The 14,906-nt window shown below is 44.5% G+C and overlaps 1 protein-coding gene across 1 annotated transcript in view; it reads right to left on the reverse strand.

Moving 5' to 3' along the window:
* Positions 1-7,227, reverse strand: part of PRKACB (protein kinase cAMP-activated catalytic subunit beta) — a 56,369-nt gene extending 49,142 nt beyond the window's left edge. The window contains exon 1 of the mRNA XM_053391921.1: positions 6,810-7,227. Within this exon, the coding sequence (XP_053247896.1) occupies positions 6,810-7,155 (346 nt within the window). The 5' untranslated portion in view covers positions 7,156-7,227. The remainder of the gene's footprint in view (positions 1-6,809) is intronic.
* Positions 7,228-14,906: the final 7,679 nt, after the last annotated feature.

Raw genomic sequence — 14,906 nt, forward strand, 5'->3', positions numbered from 1 at the left:
TTTCTCTGACTGGTCATCTGAAGGAGATTCTTACCACAGACACGTGGCTATTTACATGCTTATTAACATTAGAAAAACACTATTATTTTTGCAGAGTTGTATACAACATTAGTCATACTCAGAGAAGACCCTTTGAAATTAATGGTCCTGACTAATTTAGGTCCATTAATTTCAATGGGTCAACTGTGAGTATAATTTAGTTGACTACATGCCACAGCATCTTAGGTTATAGCAGCCTCAAAATACAAGCCAGAACTTTCTTTTACTATAGTGTTTAAGTTACATCATTGTTGTTTTAAAAAAAGTAATGCAATTTCTTGTACAACTTCACAATTTGGTTCCTTGGAGATTCCAAATAATCTTGGGTGTAAGAATCATGTACTAGCCTACTTTGAGGAAAAAGAAAAAAAGGAAACACAGAGGCCTGGTTCAGATATAATGATCCTGGTCTAATAAGCCAGAGTTTGTTAGATGAAGTTGTGTCTGCACATTCTCCCCTCTCACACCATAATACAACACTTCCAGGGTTGGCTAAGCCAATTTCCCATTACATTCAGCTTGGAAAACTTGGTTTAATCTCTGCCTACTGACCATAAGATGAAACCAAGATCTAGTAAAGCCTGGCTTGCAAACAGATCAAACAATAGTTTTAGTGGTTCAGTTGTAACAGAAATAAACCACAGAAGATGTGCCAAAGCTGGGTCATGGCAGGTACAAAGCCAAAATGTGGGGACTAGATTTGTTCTTTAATAAAACATCATTTATTAGACCAAGATTATTTCCTCTCTGCCAGGTCATGCACTCACAGATCCTTGTCCCCAAATAAATTATAATCTATATTTTGAGAGTAGAAGGAGTTCAGAGGAAGAAACAAGAGTAACAAGGGATGAAATGTGAGCAAGCACAGTTGAGGGATGGAGATGAATGGGTTAAGCAAGGACTTCCCTGAATTGGTGAGAATTACTTGAAAATATTTGTTCTGGAAAGAAATTCCAGGCACAGCAATGAAAAAAATGCAGAGATGTTTAAGGGATTTGGGCTACTGGTGGTGGCAGTGTTGGAGGAAGAACTAGATGTATCAGCAAATAAGGATAGAGAGATAGGTTAGAACAAGGCAGAAGGTGATATCCAATACTCAGAGCAGATCCACTGAATTAAGCCAATTTATTTCAGTGAGTATGGCTTAGCTGGATATCACCCAGTGGTTTTGAAGATAACTATGCTTAAGGCTATCTGTGGATATGTATAAAGCTGCTTTCCAGGCTCATTCTTAAAGAACAACAACAAAAATAAAATTTGCTTTAAGCATTTCCCAAATCGTTAGAAGGCTAACAACTAGAATAAGTAAAGTGCAAGCTTTTCCAAATCTATGCAATATTCCAGTTGAGAAATATGGCCCCTGGGTCTGTTTGTGTAGTTCAGGAACACGTGCAACCATTCCTGCCAGATGTCCTGTATACTGGGGTGGGGAGGTTACAGAGGCAAGTCAATGATTTCTTCCTTTGTGCATGGAACAATCAGAAAACATTCACTAACCTAAACGGATCAAAATGGTCAAAAACTGCCCCACAAAAAAATAGAAAAGGTTACTTGAAAATAGATAACTACTGAGCCAATTCCAAATCAAACCATGAAGAGAACACCACTACCGGTAGTTATGCCCTACTTGCACAAACTTTAGAGTTGTGCCAAAACATGTGATGAGAATAAACTTCCCCACTTTATCCTTCCTCAAAGAAGCCAAAGTTAGCATGCATGTGATCATGAATACACAACAGTTCTAGAGCTATCCCAGCAGCACTAGAAAAATGAGAGAACAAATAAGAACATAGGCTAGAGAGAAAGCACAATCGGCTACCAACACTTTCCTAGTCCTTCTCTAGTGCCAACACCTTTATTAGGTCCCTTCTCCCCTCCTCTCAAGGTGCATAGATAATAGAATCACAGAATTGGAAGGGATCCTGAGGATCATCTACCCCAACCTTCTGCAATGCAGGAATATGTAGCTGCTCCATACAGGGATCAAATCTGCAACCTTGGAATTATCAGCACCATGAGCTATCCAGGAGTCTGGCTACTTCCTTTGATGGCACGAGGAAAAATAACTTCTGGATAGTGCAGGATAGCCTTCCTGGAGTAGTAGGATACAATTCACTCTAGCAATACCGGTTTGTTTTGCAGCACTTTCAATATACTTACTAATCTGCTCCTAGTTTTCAGAAGGCCAGTGTGGGATGGGGAAAAGAAAAGTCTTGGGAGTGATGAATTCTTCTGGTATTTGATTCACTCCCTTCACCCATCAAGTTTTCTTGCTGTCCTCACTTTTAGTCCTATATAATTTTTATTTTGTGTGAAAAGGTTTGTGACCCAAACTCCATGATATAACAAAAAATGTAAGCACTGTGTGCATCAAGAAAGCAATTCTTGAACAGGAAAGGTATCTTCTGGAATAAGATCTAGTTCATTATCTCAAAACGATAACTCTATATATTCCAATTCATCTATCAATTAAACACTGCAAAGGGTTGGACTAGATTACCCTAAGGGTCCCTTCCAACTCTACAATTCAATTACTCTATGATTCTATCTCATTTTCTTTTAAGAAGCATCCAGTATTTTTAAACAACAGTCTTCTGGTACAAAATTATGTTGGTATAAGCTTCTATGGACTACAGTCTACTTCATCAATTGCATGGAGTGGGCTGTAATTCAGAAAAGCTTCTGCTATAATAAATGTGTTACTTTCAAAAGTACCATGTAACCAGCATTTGAAATTCACCAGGTGCATTTTTCACCTGACTACTGGCCACTTGCGACCAAGAGAGGATGCCCAGGTGCCAGAATGGCCCCTGACGTCTCCACCATCTGGAGGCGCATGCTTTGGGTCCTGACTGTTTTCACACACTAGCAACACATCCGGTAGAATTCTATCTGCTAGATTTTATCTGCAAAATCAGAATGAATTTCAAGAACTAAAAAGTTGTATTGAAAAATACAAATTTCAAGCTGTCTGGCCCAAAAATGACAACTAGGCATTGTTTTGAAAACTGTACTCCTAGTTTAAGGAGCCATTTGGTGTCTAGCTTATATATCTGAGTTTCTAACAATGCATAACTGTGCTTTCTGATGCCACAGACTAATGCTGCTACTTATCTGGACAGTATTTTAAAGGCAATGACATTTCTAATTCCAGTTAGGATCCCTCTTTTTAAAAGTATTCACTGAGTCGCAGAAAGTTTTCCTTTAAATAGTACTTGTAAAGGTGGTTTCTGCTCAGACCCAACATCCTAGACCTCAAAGGCAAAGCCCCCTTTTTAGAAGTGCTGAAGCAGCTCCCACCAATATCAATTGAACTTAATTGGAACTTTGTTCAGATGCATAATGGCAATATTGCTTTAAGACTGTATAGCAAAGAAATACATGGAAATTATTTTTCTATGTTCTAGTACAATATGTAATAGACATTACCTTACACAACATAGAACATGCATCCATATCCAGAACTAAAGTAAAAAAAGGATTGCATTCTTCTACTAATGCTATAAAGTTTGAAGAAATAAATAAATAACCACCACTACTAAAAATATTCCAGAGCCATACTAAATGCACCATGGGTGATAAAAGTTCAGCAACACACAAGATACCATTATATGAAGCTTTACTACTAAGTGCTACAATTATATTGTTTCCGTTTACATTGACCACAGTTGCAGTAAGAGCTTTCAAACACTTTATGTGCAAATATAAAGTAGACTACAAACCAAGTCACTGTTCATTGTCTTTCGGATACTGTAGCATGGCCTTGATCTTTACAATCACAGCTTTCAGTAGATGTTAATATATAAAGGACATGGATTAAAAGTAATCACTGCCCTCCCCCGCTTCCACTGTCAGTTTATAGAACTTATTCAAAACTTGTAGCCTTTCTAACATATTGTGTAAACTTATAACAAAAATTTGCAAGATTTGTTTCCTCAGGCAGCTATTTTGACAAGGATGAGTAGTTCTATAACAATGCAAACTGCAACAGTCACTGTATCAGATAGCAGAAAAACCTCTGTTTCAATGCTTGCAAAGCATTCACAAGTCTTCATATTCTGAGAATCCCTCAACCCCTCTCGCTGCAGTGGTACTTCCTTTTGTTCTCAACTCTCTGCAAATTCACAATTCTAGAAAGCGTCTTTGAGACAGCACAATATTGTTACCACTGCCTTATTTTGCATTCCTGACAGCTGGTACAGATCTGACAAGTTAACAAATCTGACATGTGCATTTTTACTACAATTTGACACCATTAATATGAAAGGGGTGTGTTATGATGCAGAACAAGTGAAATCCATGCTAGATTTGGGCATGTGTTAGAAAATGTTCCGGAAATCACAGACCTGCACACAACATGCATGGATAGAGTGAGGAGAGAATCCTCATAGGGACCAAGCGTATTTAAAAGGATGCCTAACTCCCTATAGAGTACACATGCAACAGCCTAGAGCTGTCCCAAACATACTACAATGCTGCAGGTCATTCACTTGAAGGCAAAGTGAATGTCACCCACCCCCAGGACACAGAATACCCTCAGCAGAAGCAGAACTGTGCCCAGAGGGTTGAGCAAGAATATGCTGCTTGATTCACAAATGCAGGGATAGCAAAGATGGTACCCGCCAAAGGTATTTGGACTACAATTCCCATCAGACTCAACCAGCACGATCAATTGTCAGGGAAGTCATAGCCCAACAAAATGACACCACTTTGGCTACCCCTGCTGTCGAAGTAAAAATAAGTGCCTGTGGCACCACAGTTCACCAGGACCATCACTGATGCCACACGAAGAGGCAGCATGGCAGGGAAGGTAGGTTAGACTAAAGCCCCAAAGGGAGTCTCTCCTCCCAGGAAACAGGTTTGAAGCCAGAGGCTTTTTCAAATGTCAGGCATGCATTGATTCAGCATACCAGAAACCACCAATCGACAAGAAAACTATTCCTATGCATACTATCAGTTTACACTGCATCAACATGACAGCCCATTCTGAACACAGGCATTACAGTGTGGCATTCTCAGACCAGTAGTACCCAACAAGCTACTTTTCTCCCACCCCACTTTTGCACAGTGTTACAGCTGAACAAGCACCTTCTGGAGATGCTATTAACTGGTGGAGGCAATCCCACTGAAATCAAACACAATGAAGGCCTCAAGGCCTCAAAGTTAGGATAAAAGCTTCAGCACTGTACACACTTAACCAGAAGTTAGTTCAACTGAATTTAATGGTGTATGCACAGGATTCTACTTTTTAAGCATGCATCTCTCTCTCTCTAGATTTACTTATTTTTAAAATTGGTTTAAGCTTTGGATTATTCAACAGAAAGGATTTTATTTTATTTGACTACATCAGGGTGGGCAACAGTGGCCCTGCAGGTGTTAAGACTACAACTACCATTATCCCTGGCCATTGGTCAAGTTGACTGGGGCTGATGGGAGTTTTAGTTCAGCATCAGGAGGGTCATAGGTTCCCCATCTCTGGACTAAGTAACATTTAGGGCTTTATTCTGAGGAACTGTATTTTTCAAACCAAAACAATCTTTATGTAAAATTACTTGTCTAACTACAAAAGAAGACAGATGCTAACGAATAAAAGTTGCCCATCTCAAAAATTGCTGAGGATCAAAAACACTCCAAATCATTTCTACTGCAGACAAGCAAATAGAAATAAACACTCAAAACCTCAAGAGTTCATATTAGTAATCCACCTCATAATCTTAAACACATGTACTCAAAAGCCTGATTGAATTCAATGGGACTTACTCCCAAGTAAGTGTGTTAGCAAGGCCTTAATCCCCAATGAGAAGTGCCAGCAATTGCTTAAATGCTTTGCTTGTGTTCTTTTACGCTATGTTCTCAATCCCAAACAAAATGCAGCTTACCAAGATCCTGCACGACAAAATGATAATAATAATAATAATAATAATAATAATAATCGTTTACTAGCGTTAGGTCTCTTTTGCTTTCTGTAGAGAGAGGTTTCACAACACATTAACATGCTGCAACAGAAGACTGCTTCTCCTAAGCAGGAGGAGCTCGGAATAAACTGTTTCCACAACAGTAGAGAACAAAAACTATAAGAGGGAAAGGTTAGGGAGTTTTCTACAGCAGCCTTTTTTCTGTTGGGGGGGGGGTAAGGAAGGAAGAGGCGGAGAGAAAAGAGGAGAAAACACACAAGCGCCAAACAAATCACAGTTTGCACCCGAGCTTTGCCCCGACCCCCACCCCTCACCCCAAGGTTGCCGAGAGAAAAGCTTTTCTTCCTTACGACGTGGGCCAAGAGTTTTACCAAGAGCGATTGGGGCTGGAGGAGTAGACCCCATTCATTGGCCTCCTTCGGGTTGGGACTAGGCCGGCCTAAGCGGAGGGATGCACCTAGGTGGGGATGCCGGGGACACGCAGCAGCAGCAGCAGCGGCCTCCGGGTGGGGGGCGTCCACGGAGCTCCTCTGCACCCCCCCCGGGGAGGGGGGCTCTGCATCTGCCCCTGAGCCTTGCGAGGGGACCGGTTAACCCGCTTACTCCTAAGCCCCCAGAGCGGGACGTGGCTGCAGCAGTTCCTCCAGAACCCCCGCGCCAAAGGGGCACAGCGAGCGGGCCGGCCTGCCTGCCGCACCGGTTGCCGCCAATGCCGCAGCCCGCCAGACTAGGCCGCAGGGCCTTGCTGCTGCCACGGCCCGTCCCGGTGCACCTTGGCGAGAGGAGGAGCAGCGGGGCGGCGGCAGAGAGCCGGCCTGCCTCCCCCCCGGTCTTTGTCGCCCGCTTCCAACTCACCGCTCTCGATCTCGTTGCCCTTCTTGGCGGTGGCGGCGTTCCCCATGGCCGGGAGGCCGGCGGGCTGCTCCGTCCGTCCAGCGGGGGGAAGAAAGGGAGGGAGGGAGAAGGGCGGGAATCCCGAGCGGCTTCTGTGGAGCCGGCAAGAAGCGAAGAAGGAAGGAGTGTGGCGTCGCCGCTTCGGTCTTTCCCCCCCCTCAGCGCTCGGCCTTCGGCTCCTCTCCCCCTCGCTCTGGTAAGGGGGCTCCGGGCGGCCTCTAAGTCGGAGGCGGCGAGGGCTCCTCCGGGTCCTGCCTCCTTTCTTTCCGCTTGTCCGCCTGCCCTCCCCGACTCCACACACACACATACACGGCGGAAATGACGGCCGATGAAGCGCCTCCTCCTTCTCCTCCGCCGTTCCTCCTCACGCTCACAAGGGCTCCGGCTTCGCCTGCCCGGCGGCCTGGCGGGGCTACGCTCTTTGCGGAGGAGGAGGAGGCCTCCTGCCGGCCTCGCTTTCCGCTTTTCCCCTCAGACTCTTTCCCACAACGCACCTCCTTTTGCCCTCGAGTAAATAATTCACCCGAAGGGACCAGCCTCCCCCCCCCCCAGCTCTTGCCTTCTTCACCCGCACTTGCAAGCGGCTGCAGCAGTAGTCCCAAGTCCGCACTTATTTCAGGAGCGGATCTAACGCGCCCTTCGCGCTCCGCTGCCACTCCTCCTCCCGAGTAGATAAACCCATGGAAGTTTGTGGGAGTTTGGTTTATGGATCATATAAACGCGCCTTGGCTTGGGATGCCCCATCCTGTGCTTGAGTCTTATATCTATACTGTTAATGTTGAAGCCAGTGAGAGATGGGATACGGGGCAAAAGGGAGGTTGGAGAAAGATGTAATCCAGACAAGACACTTTGGGACATATTTCTGTTGGACACACTGGGTGCAGTTGTTTTTTGGACTGCTCCCGGATTCAGCTTTGCTCCAGATTCCAACAAATGCACCAACTGGCCTTTTTCTGAAGATAGATCTTGCTGCAGTTACAGGTTTCTTGTTCGCCTTTAATATTTAGGTCATGGTATGTGCAGTATGTGGCGGAACGGTTCTGAAAATGCCCAGAAGTTTTTTAGTTGATGCAAAATGCAGCAGTCATGCCACACCAATACTGTGCATTCTTCGCCAGTTTTGGATTTCTTCCTGGGCCCGGTTCAAAGTGTGGTTGTTGTTACCCCTTTTCCGAGCCTGGACAGTTTGGAAGTTGGAGGGGTGCTACTTTTGCCCATATGAATCTGCCCACACACTTTGGTCTTCAGAGGAGGCCTTGCTATGGATGCTATTTTCATCTGAGGGTGCAACAAACAGGATCTTTCTTTTAGTGTACAGGCTATTTAACACCTTGCCACAAAACAATCAGCTAGGGGTAGGGTCTTCCTTGTGGTGGCCCCCATTTGTGGAACTCCCTCCCTATGGAGATGTGGCTTTCTCCCTCACTGACAGTGTTCAAACAATGGCTTTAGACACGCATGTGTGCACAGGCATTTGTGGAAAGTTGGCAAATTGAATTGTTTTGAATTGCTTGATTAAATGAGACTTTATAAATGAATTTTTACATTGATATATGAATTTTATTATATGTTCCCTGTTTTAGGATCCTATGGGACGAGGAATGGTTTATATAAATGTAAATAAAAAATAAAATAGGCAATTACACCTTTCTTGTTTAGATATGGGTTGCAATGATGAAAGTCACGATTTACATCTGTGGCTATGAAGGTTGCTACAGTTTTAAAATAATGATTAATAATGCTTTTGCTCCTTCTATATATTGAGTTTTTCATGTTGTTTTATGATTGCTTGTTTTTGAGCTAGGGCCTGAAACCTGAAACACAAACACATGAATACTGTTATGATTATGATAATTATTTATTGCGGTAAAAAAAGTGGCTTTGAACACATTCAGTGTACAGTACATTTTTTAAATTGCTGAGTAACTATACCCTTTTGCTCTCTAGTAATCTGATATTAGAGATCAAGGTTTTATTCTTATGAGGAATTCTATTTTGGTTGTGTACATACCATAACATTTAAGCACACTCTTTTCCTCAAACAATTATGGGCACTGTAGTTTATTCCTCAGTTACTATTTATAGCAACCCTTAACAAACTACAGTACCCAGAAACAAGTTCAATTAGGCTGCTATCCTAATTGCATTCACCCGAGAGAAAACTCTGTACAATAAATAGGACTGACTTTTGAGGAGATATGATTGGAATTGCACTGTTAGTGTATTTGTGATTGGCGCCTCAAATGTGTAGATACACTTGTGAACTTGAGCAGATACACTTTGAATTTTGGAAATTAACGGTACGTACAATTCTGTAGCTAGAATTAAGTTGCACTGTGTTGAGAGGCCCATGGGTACTGGACTGCAACATAAGTATGGTTAAGTAGCCTTGTAGTTGCACTCATAGCTAGGTGACTTTCATTTCAACTTTCCTCAGTATACTGCCTTTTCTACATCTTTCAAAAAATAATTTTGATCCACACTGCTATACCATCACCTTTAGATTAATATTTGGATGATTGCAAACTTTGTGAAATTATGATATAGTTGGTGAAATTTCAGTTTTTGCCTATCTAAACCACTCAGAAGGAAATGTATGATAGGAGGCAGGCTTTTAAATATTTAATCTGATGTGTTTTTTATTACATTTTCCCAGTTCCACGATAAAATATTGTACCATGAGCATTATGCAATGCCTGGCAACCTTTATTGTGTCTCAGGGTTGCTTTTTTCCTCTTTCGTCCTCAAATTGAGAGAGGTTTTGTTCCTTGGGGTTGGGTGGTGCATTCCATTCCAGTTTCAGAAGTGTGCTGTTTATCCATGAGGCTGCCTGTCATCTATTCTAGAAGATGGTTAAAGACATAAGTGTCAATCAAACTTGAAAATGCTCTTTCCTCTATTTTAAGAGGAAACTCATTCTCCAAGTGTGGATCCTTACAAAGCAAATGCAGCAGTATCCATGCCCAAGAGGGAGCAAACTCTGAAAAACTCCAAAAGTTGTAGAAGTACAATATATATATATATATATATATATATTGGGGGGAGGGATTAGGGGAGGGGAGCAAAAAGCACAATGATAACTGAGCATGCTCAGTGGTCATGGAATGCTCTCTGTCTCTGACTCTGTCTCTTTATGTTTGATGAGAGAGACAGAAAACTAGAAGGGGACATTTGAATGGACTAGCTTGGAAAAGCTGGCAGGCATTCTGAACAAGAGCAGTGTACTCCACAACAGTTTATTGCGGGTCCGTCTTATACTTTCCGAATAGGCACATAGTCCACTCCTGTGTTCACTTGGGTGTTAGACATTAGATGTTATAGTGCAGTAGTAGCACTGGAATATTTTAAAAGCAGTTCTCTACCACCTAACTTGTCACGTTGTTCTACGCTGATGTTAAAATAGTACTGTATTTTATGATGAAGTCATGGAAAAGTGACTTCTGTATTACTGTCAAAGTATCAAAAGGATTAATTTCTTCCAAATTAGTATGCCTGGGATTTAGGGATGGAGAGTAGTTTAATTCAATTCTCAGCTGAAGACAAACCTGCCTGATTTGCACTTTTCAAAACAATATGCAAGACAAAATACAGCTTTATAAATTGGAACTTCTCACCATTTTACAGTGCAGTTCTCCAGCCAAGTTATGTGTATAAAAGTCTGCATAAAATTGCATATATTTATGAAAATAACATACAAAAATCCATCACGGAAGGGAAAATGGCTTTGCAAAAATGTGCACATTAGGATATATTCACAATAAAGTGCTGAATTTTCATGAGAACCTTTAAAAGAAAATAACAAACTTCTGTGGAGAACTGAAGACTGAAACATGATAAATTGAAATGACAGTTGTGCCTTGCAGGACAATCATACTAGACATGTTTCAGAAGTAAGCCCTTACTGTGTTTTTGTTCCTATAAAAAGTATAAAAGTAATGTAGTCTCTGTTCTATTGCATATTAAAAATAACAGAACAGGCTAGATTTCTCTAGGTCTCTTCAAGAAAGATGCTTTGTGAAAACACCAGGAGTACAGGTTCTTCTTATCCTATAACGTTGGAAGGATAAGATATATATTCTTTTAGACCAATTATTGGTTTTCATATTTTATTAGAAAATTGACTGAGAAATCAGTTGAGGGAGACTAGATATGGGGAAGCAAAACTGAAGACTGTATGTGAACATTCTGTTTCCTTTGGTAGCCAGATATGCTGGTTGGAGTTCTTTGGTTAAACTCTTACAGAAGTATTTAAAATTCACTGACTTCTTAAATCTGGTACCTTTCAGAGGGAAAAGCAACCGAGGGCATTTTTTAAGCAGAAAAAAATCCTTTCTGTTCCACCAGTATTTAGAGGGGGTTTTAATTACAGTACTGAAAGAAAATGAAAACTTGGGGCTTCATTATATGCATTTGCATGTAGCATAATTTGCTCCTGGGCCAGTCTAATTAGATAGTTTACAGTTCACTTCTACTTAAGCCAAGCAGTGTAAAGTACATTAAAACATTCCTGTTATGTACTGAGTTGAATAGGATCCAAACTGCAGCAGTCTGATTGGTCCTAGAACAATAGGATCCAAAAGGCAGCAGTCTGATTGGTCCTAGAACAATAGGATTCAGAATGCAGCAGTCTGATTGGTCCTAGAACAATGCAGCAGTATGATTGGTTGGCAGGAACCACCCAATCATGCTCCAGATAGAAGTGAATCCACAACCTGATTGGCTTACAGTAGAATTCCGGAATTAGCCAATCATGTGCAGCCCATTGTGTAAATAATGTATATAAAGCAGATACCTTGAGGGGACTTTCATTCATTCCTCCTCACCACTATGAGCTGAATAAAGAGCATGAAATCACTTTGCGACTCTGAGTATATTTCACTGGCGACGAGGATGGGATCCCGCTGAGCTGACTGCCGCACACAGCACCGCAGTACCGCCACCTGCCGCACCGCTGCCTCGCACCGTGTATCCAGGCTTCAGCTCCGGGACACAAGGAACTCAGAATGGCAACCGACAGCAGCTTCTCGCCGTTCAACCCAGCATCTGGAGACTGGGAAGCGTACGCCTCCCGTTTCACCTTCCTCCTAGAAGCCAAAGGGGTCACCGATGAAGAAGACGCCAAGAAGAGGGCAATATTCTTCAGCGTCTGCGGAGAGGAGACGTTTGAAATCGCCCGGGCTCTCCTTGCGCCTGAAGACGTTGCTACTGTTCCATACAAAACAATAATGGAACAGCTGAAGGGGCACTTTTCGCCACAGCCCTCAGTGGTGGCTCGTCGAAATGCCTTCTACGCAAAGCGGCAAGCCCCTGGGGAAACCATAACTGGGTTTGTGACCTCTCTCCGCCAAGCCGCCCGGTTCTGCAACTTCTCAGAGCTGGAGAACATGCTTCGTGACCGCCTCGTCGGTGGCCTGAAGGACGAGAAGCTGCAACGACGCCTCTACGCTAAGAAGGACCTAACGTTCCAGGTCGCTCTGGAGGAGGCCCTGGCAACGGAAGCTGCCGAGAGGTCGACGCAAGAGGCACGGCCGAGCCAGCCGTCCCAACCAAGGGTCCACCACGAAGACCTCACCGACGACTCAGGATCCAACAGGGAGGAGGTGCACCGAGTACAGCAGCGCACTCAAGCAGCCCACATACCACAGCTGCCTCGACGAGAAGGAGGGAACTGCGCAAGCTGTGGAGAAAGTCACGAGAGGAGGACCTGCCATTTCCGCAATGCAGAGTGCAGGCAGTGCAGAAAATTGGGACACATCGCCCGGGTGTGTCGGGCTCGGCCCACCTGACGCCAGGCATCAGATGACCAATCCAAGAGCCCCAGGTCCCGGGGCCCAACGCACCAAGGCAACTCGACGGAGCTCACGGACTTCCAGGTATACCAGTTGCCCCACCTCAACGTAGAGAAAATTTATGTAGAGGTACAGATAGAGGGGGCCCCATGCCGCATGGAGCTTGACACGGGTTCAACTCTATCCATCATCTCGGCAAGGACCTTAAGGAAACTGTGTCCTACTGGGGGTCCCAAACTCAGGCCGGCCTCATTCACCCTCCGGGACTTCCAGAAACGTAAGGTCCCCACAATGGGGGTGGGGACCTTCAGGGTGCAGTACCGAGGGCGGACGCGGCAACTGGACTTGCTTGTGGTCAAGGGCCCCTACATTAGCTTACTGGGATTGGCATGGTTTGGACCACTGGGGCTAGCCGTCACCGGGGTCAACCACACTACCTTACAAGTGGACGTGGATGCCATATGCAAGGAATTTCCAGGGGTTTTCGATGGGAAATTGGGACAGTATACGGCCCCCCCATTGCTCTACAGCTTGACCCCGCAGTACGACCGGTCAGGCTCAAGGCCCGCCGGGTCCCGTTCGCCCTGAAACCCCGTATAGACGAGGAATTGGACCGACTCGTGGAGCAAGGAGTGCCCCCTGGGAAACCCCAATCGTCACACCTGTCAAGCCTAATGGTTCGGTCCGCATCTGCGCAGACTACAAATGTACCATAAACAAGGCCCTCACGGCCCATGCATACCCAGTGCCAGTGGTCAGCCATGTCCTTGCTACCCTGGCTGGGTCGAAAATTTTTGGCAAGCTGGACCTGGCCCAAGCATATCAACAGCTGCCAGTAGATGAGGCCACAGCAGAGGCACAGACGATTGTGACGCACAGAGAAGCGTTCAGGGTAAAGCGGCTGCAATTCGGTGTCAGCGTGGCACCAGGCATATTCCAGAATATAATGGACTCTCTCCTTAAAGGGATTCCTGGTAGTGGAAGAATGGAGAAGGAAATTGACCGAATATGCAGAATTGGACAAATTGACTGGGAAGATTCGATACCAGAAAGACCAAAAGTTTATTGAGGACTGGGGAAAATTTACAGAATATCTGAAAAATATATGTGATACACAGACAACGCTTGTTGGTTTTGAAGAGACTCTGTGAAATAGTAAGAAATACTGCAAAAAAGAGAGTAAGAGGAAAAGGAGTGGGGAAAGGCAATATCATGTTTAGAAATGCGTCAATAAATAGAAATTTTTCAAAAGATTGACAGAGAAACTGAGGGAAGTAAAAAATTGAAGCATGAGTGTAAAATAATTTGTTGACTGTATAAAACTTGTTTGGAAAATGAATAAAAATTATTTAAAAAAATAAATAAAATAAAGGGATTCCTGGTGTCACCCCCTTCTTCGATGATGTGTTGATTGCCGGGCCCACACCAGAGGAGTTTGAGGACCGCCTCCGCACCGTTCTGCACCGTTTCCAGACGGCGGGTCTCAAGGTGAAGCGGGAAAAATGTCTACTAGGAGTGCCTCAGGTGGACTTTCTGGGATTTATGGTGGACGCAGAAGGGGTCCACCCGACGTACGGTACGGGCCATTTGTGATGCCCCAGCGCCCAATAACAAGACTGAACTTCAGGCCTTCTTGGGACTATTGAACTTTTACCATTCCTTCCTTCCCCACAAGGCGGCGGTAGCGGAGCCCCTACACAGACTCCTGGACAAGTGGGCCCCTTGGGTGTGGGGCCAGCGCCAGGAGGCCGCATTCCAGGCAGTCAAGGACTTGCTTGTCTCAAACTCGGTCTTGGCACACTTCGACGAGAGGCTGCCGGTGGTGCTAGCATGCGACGCCTCACCCTATGGCATTGGCGCTGTCCTGGGACACCAACTCCCGGATGGAAGAGAGGTACCGGTGGCATACTTTTCCCAGACACTCAACGCAACCGAGCGGAACTACTCGTAAATCGACAAGGAGGGTCTGGCAATCGTGAAGGGAGTAAAAAAATTCCATGATTTCTTGTACGGGCGGCCCTTCACCGTGGTGACCGACCACAAGCCGTTGCTTGGCTTATTTGCCCCTGAAAAGCAGACCCCCCAAGTGCTGTCTCCTCGCGTCCTCAGGTGGTCAATTTTCCTTGCCAGCTACCAGTATGCACTGATTCACCACCCTGGGAAGGCGATGGGCCATGCGGATGCCCTCAGCAGGCTACCACTACCGGAAACAGGCCCCGACCCAGCACCTGCACAAGAGGTTATGAGCCTGGAGCTGCTTCCCGAGCGC

The sequence above is a fragment of the Podarcis raffonei genome, chromosome 6, assembly GCF_027172205.1.
Source record: "Podarcis raffonei isolate rPodRaf1 chromosome 6, rPodRaf1.pri, whole genome shotgun sequence".
In the NCBI taxonomy this organism is placed as follows: Eukaryota; Metazoa; Chordata; class Lepidosauria; order Squamata; family Lacertidae; genus Podarcis; species Podarcis raffonei.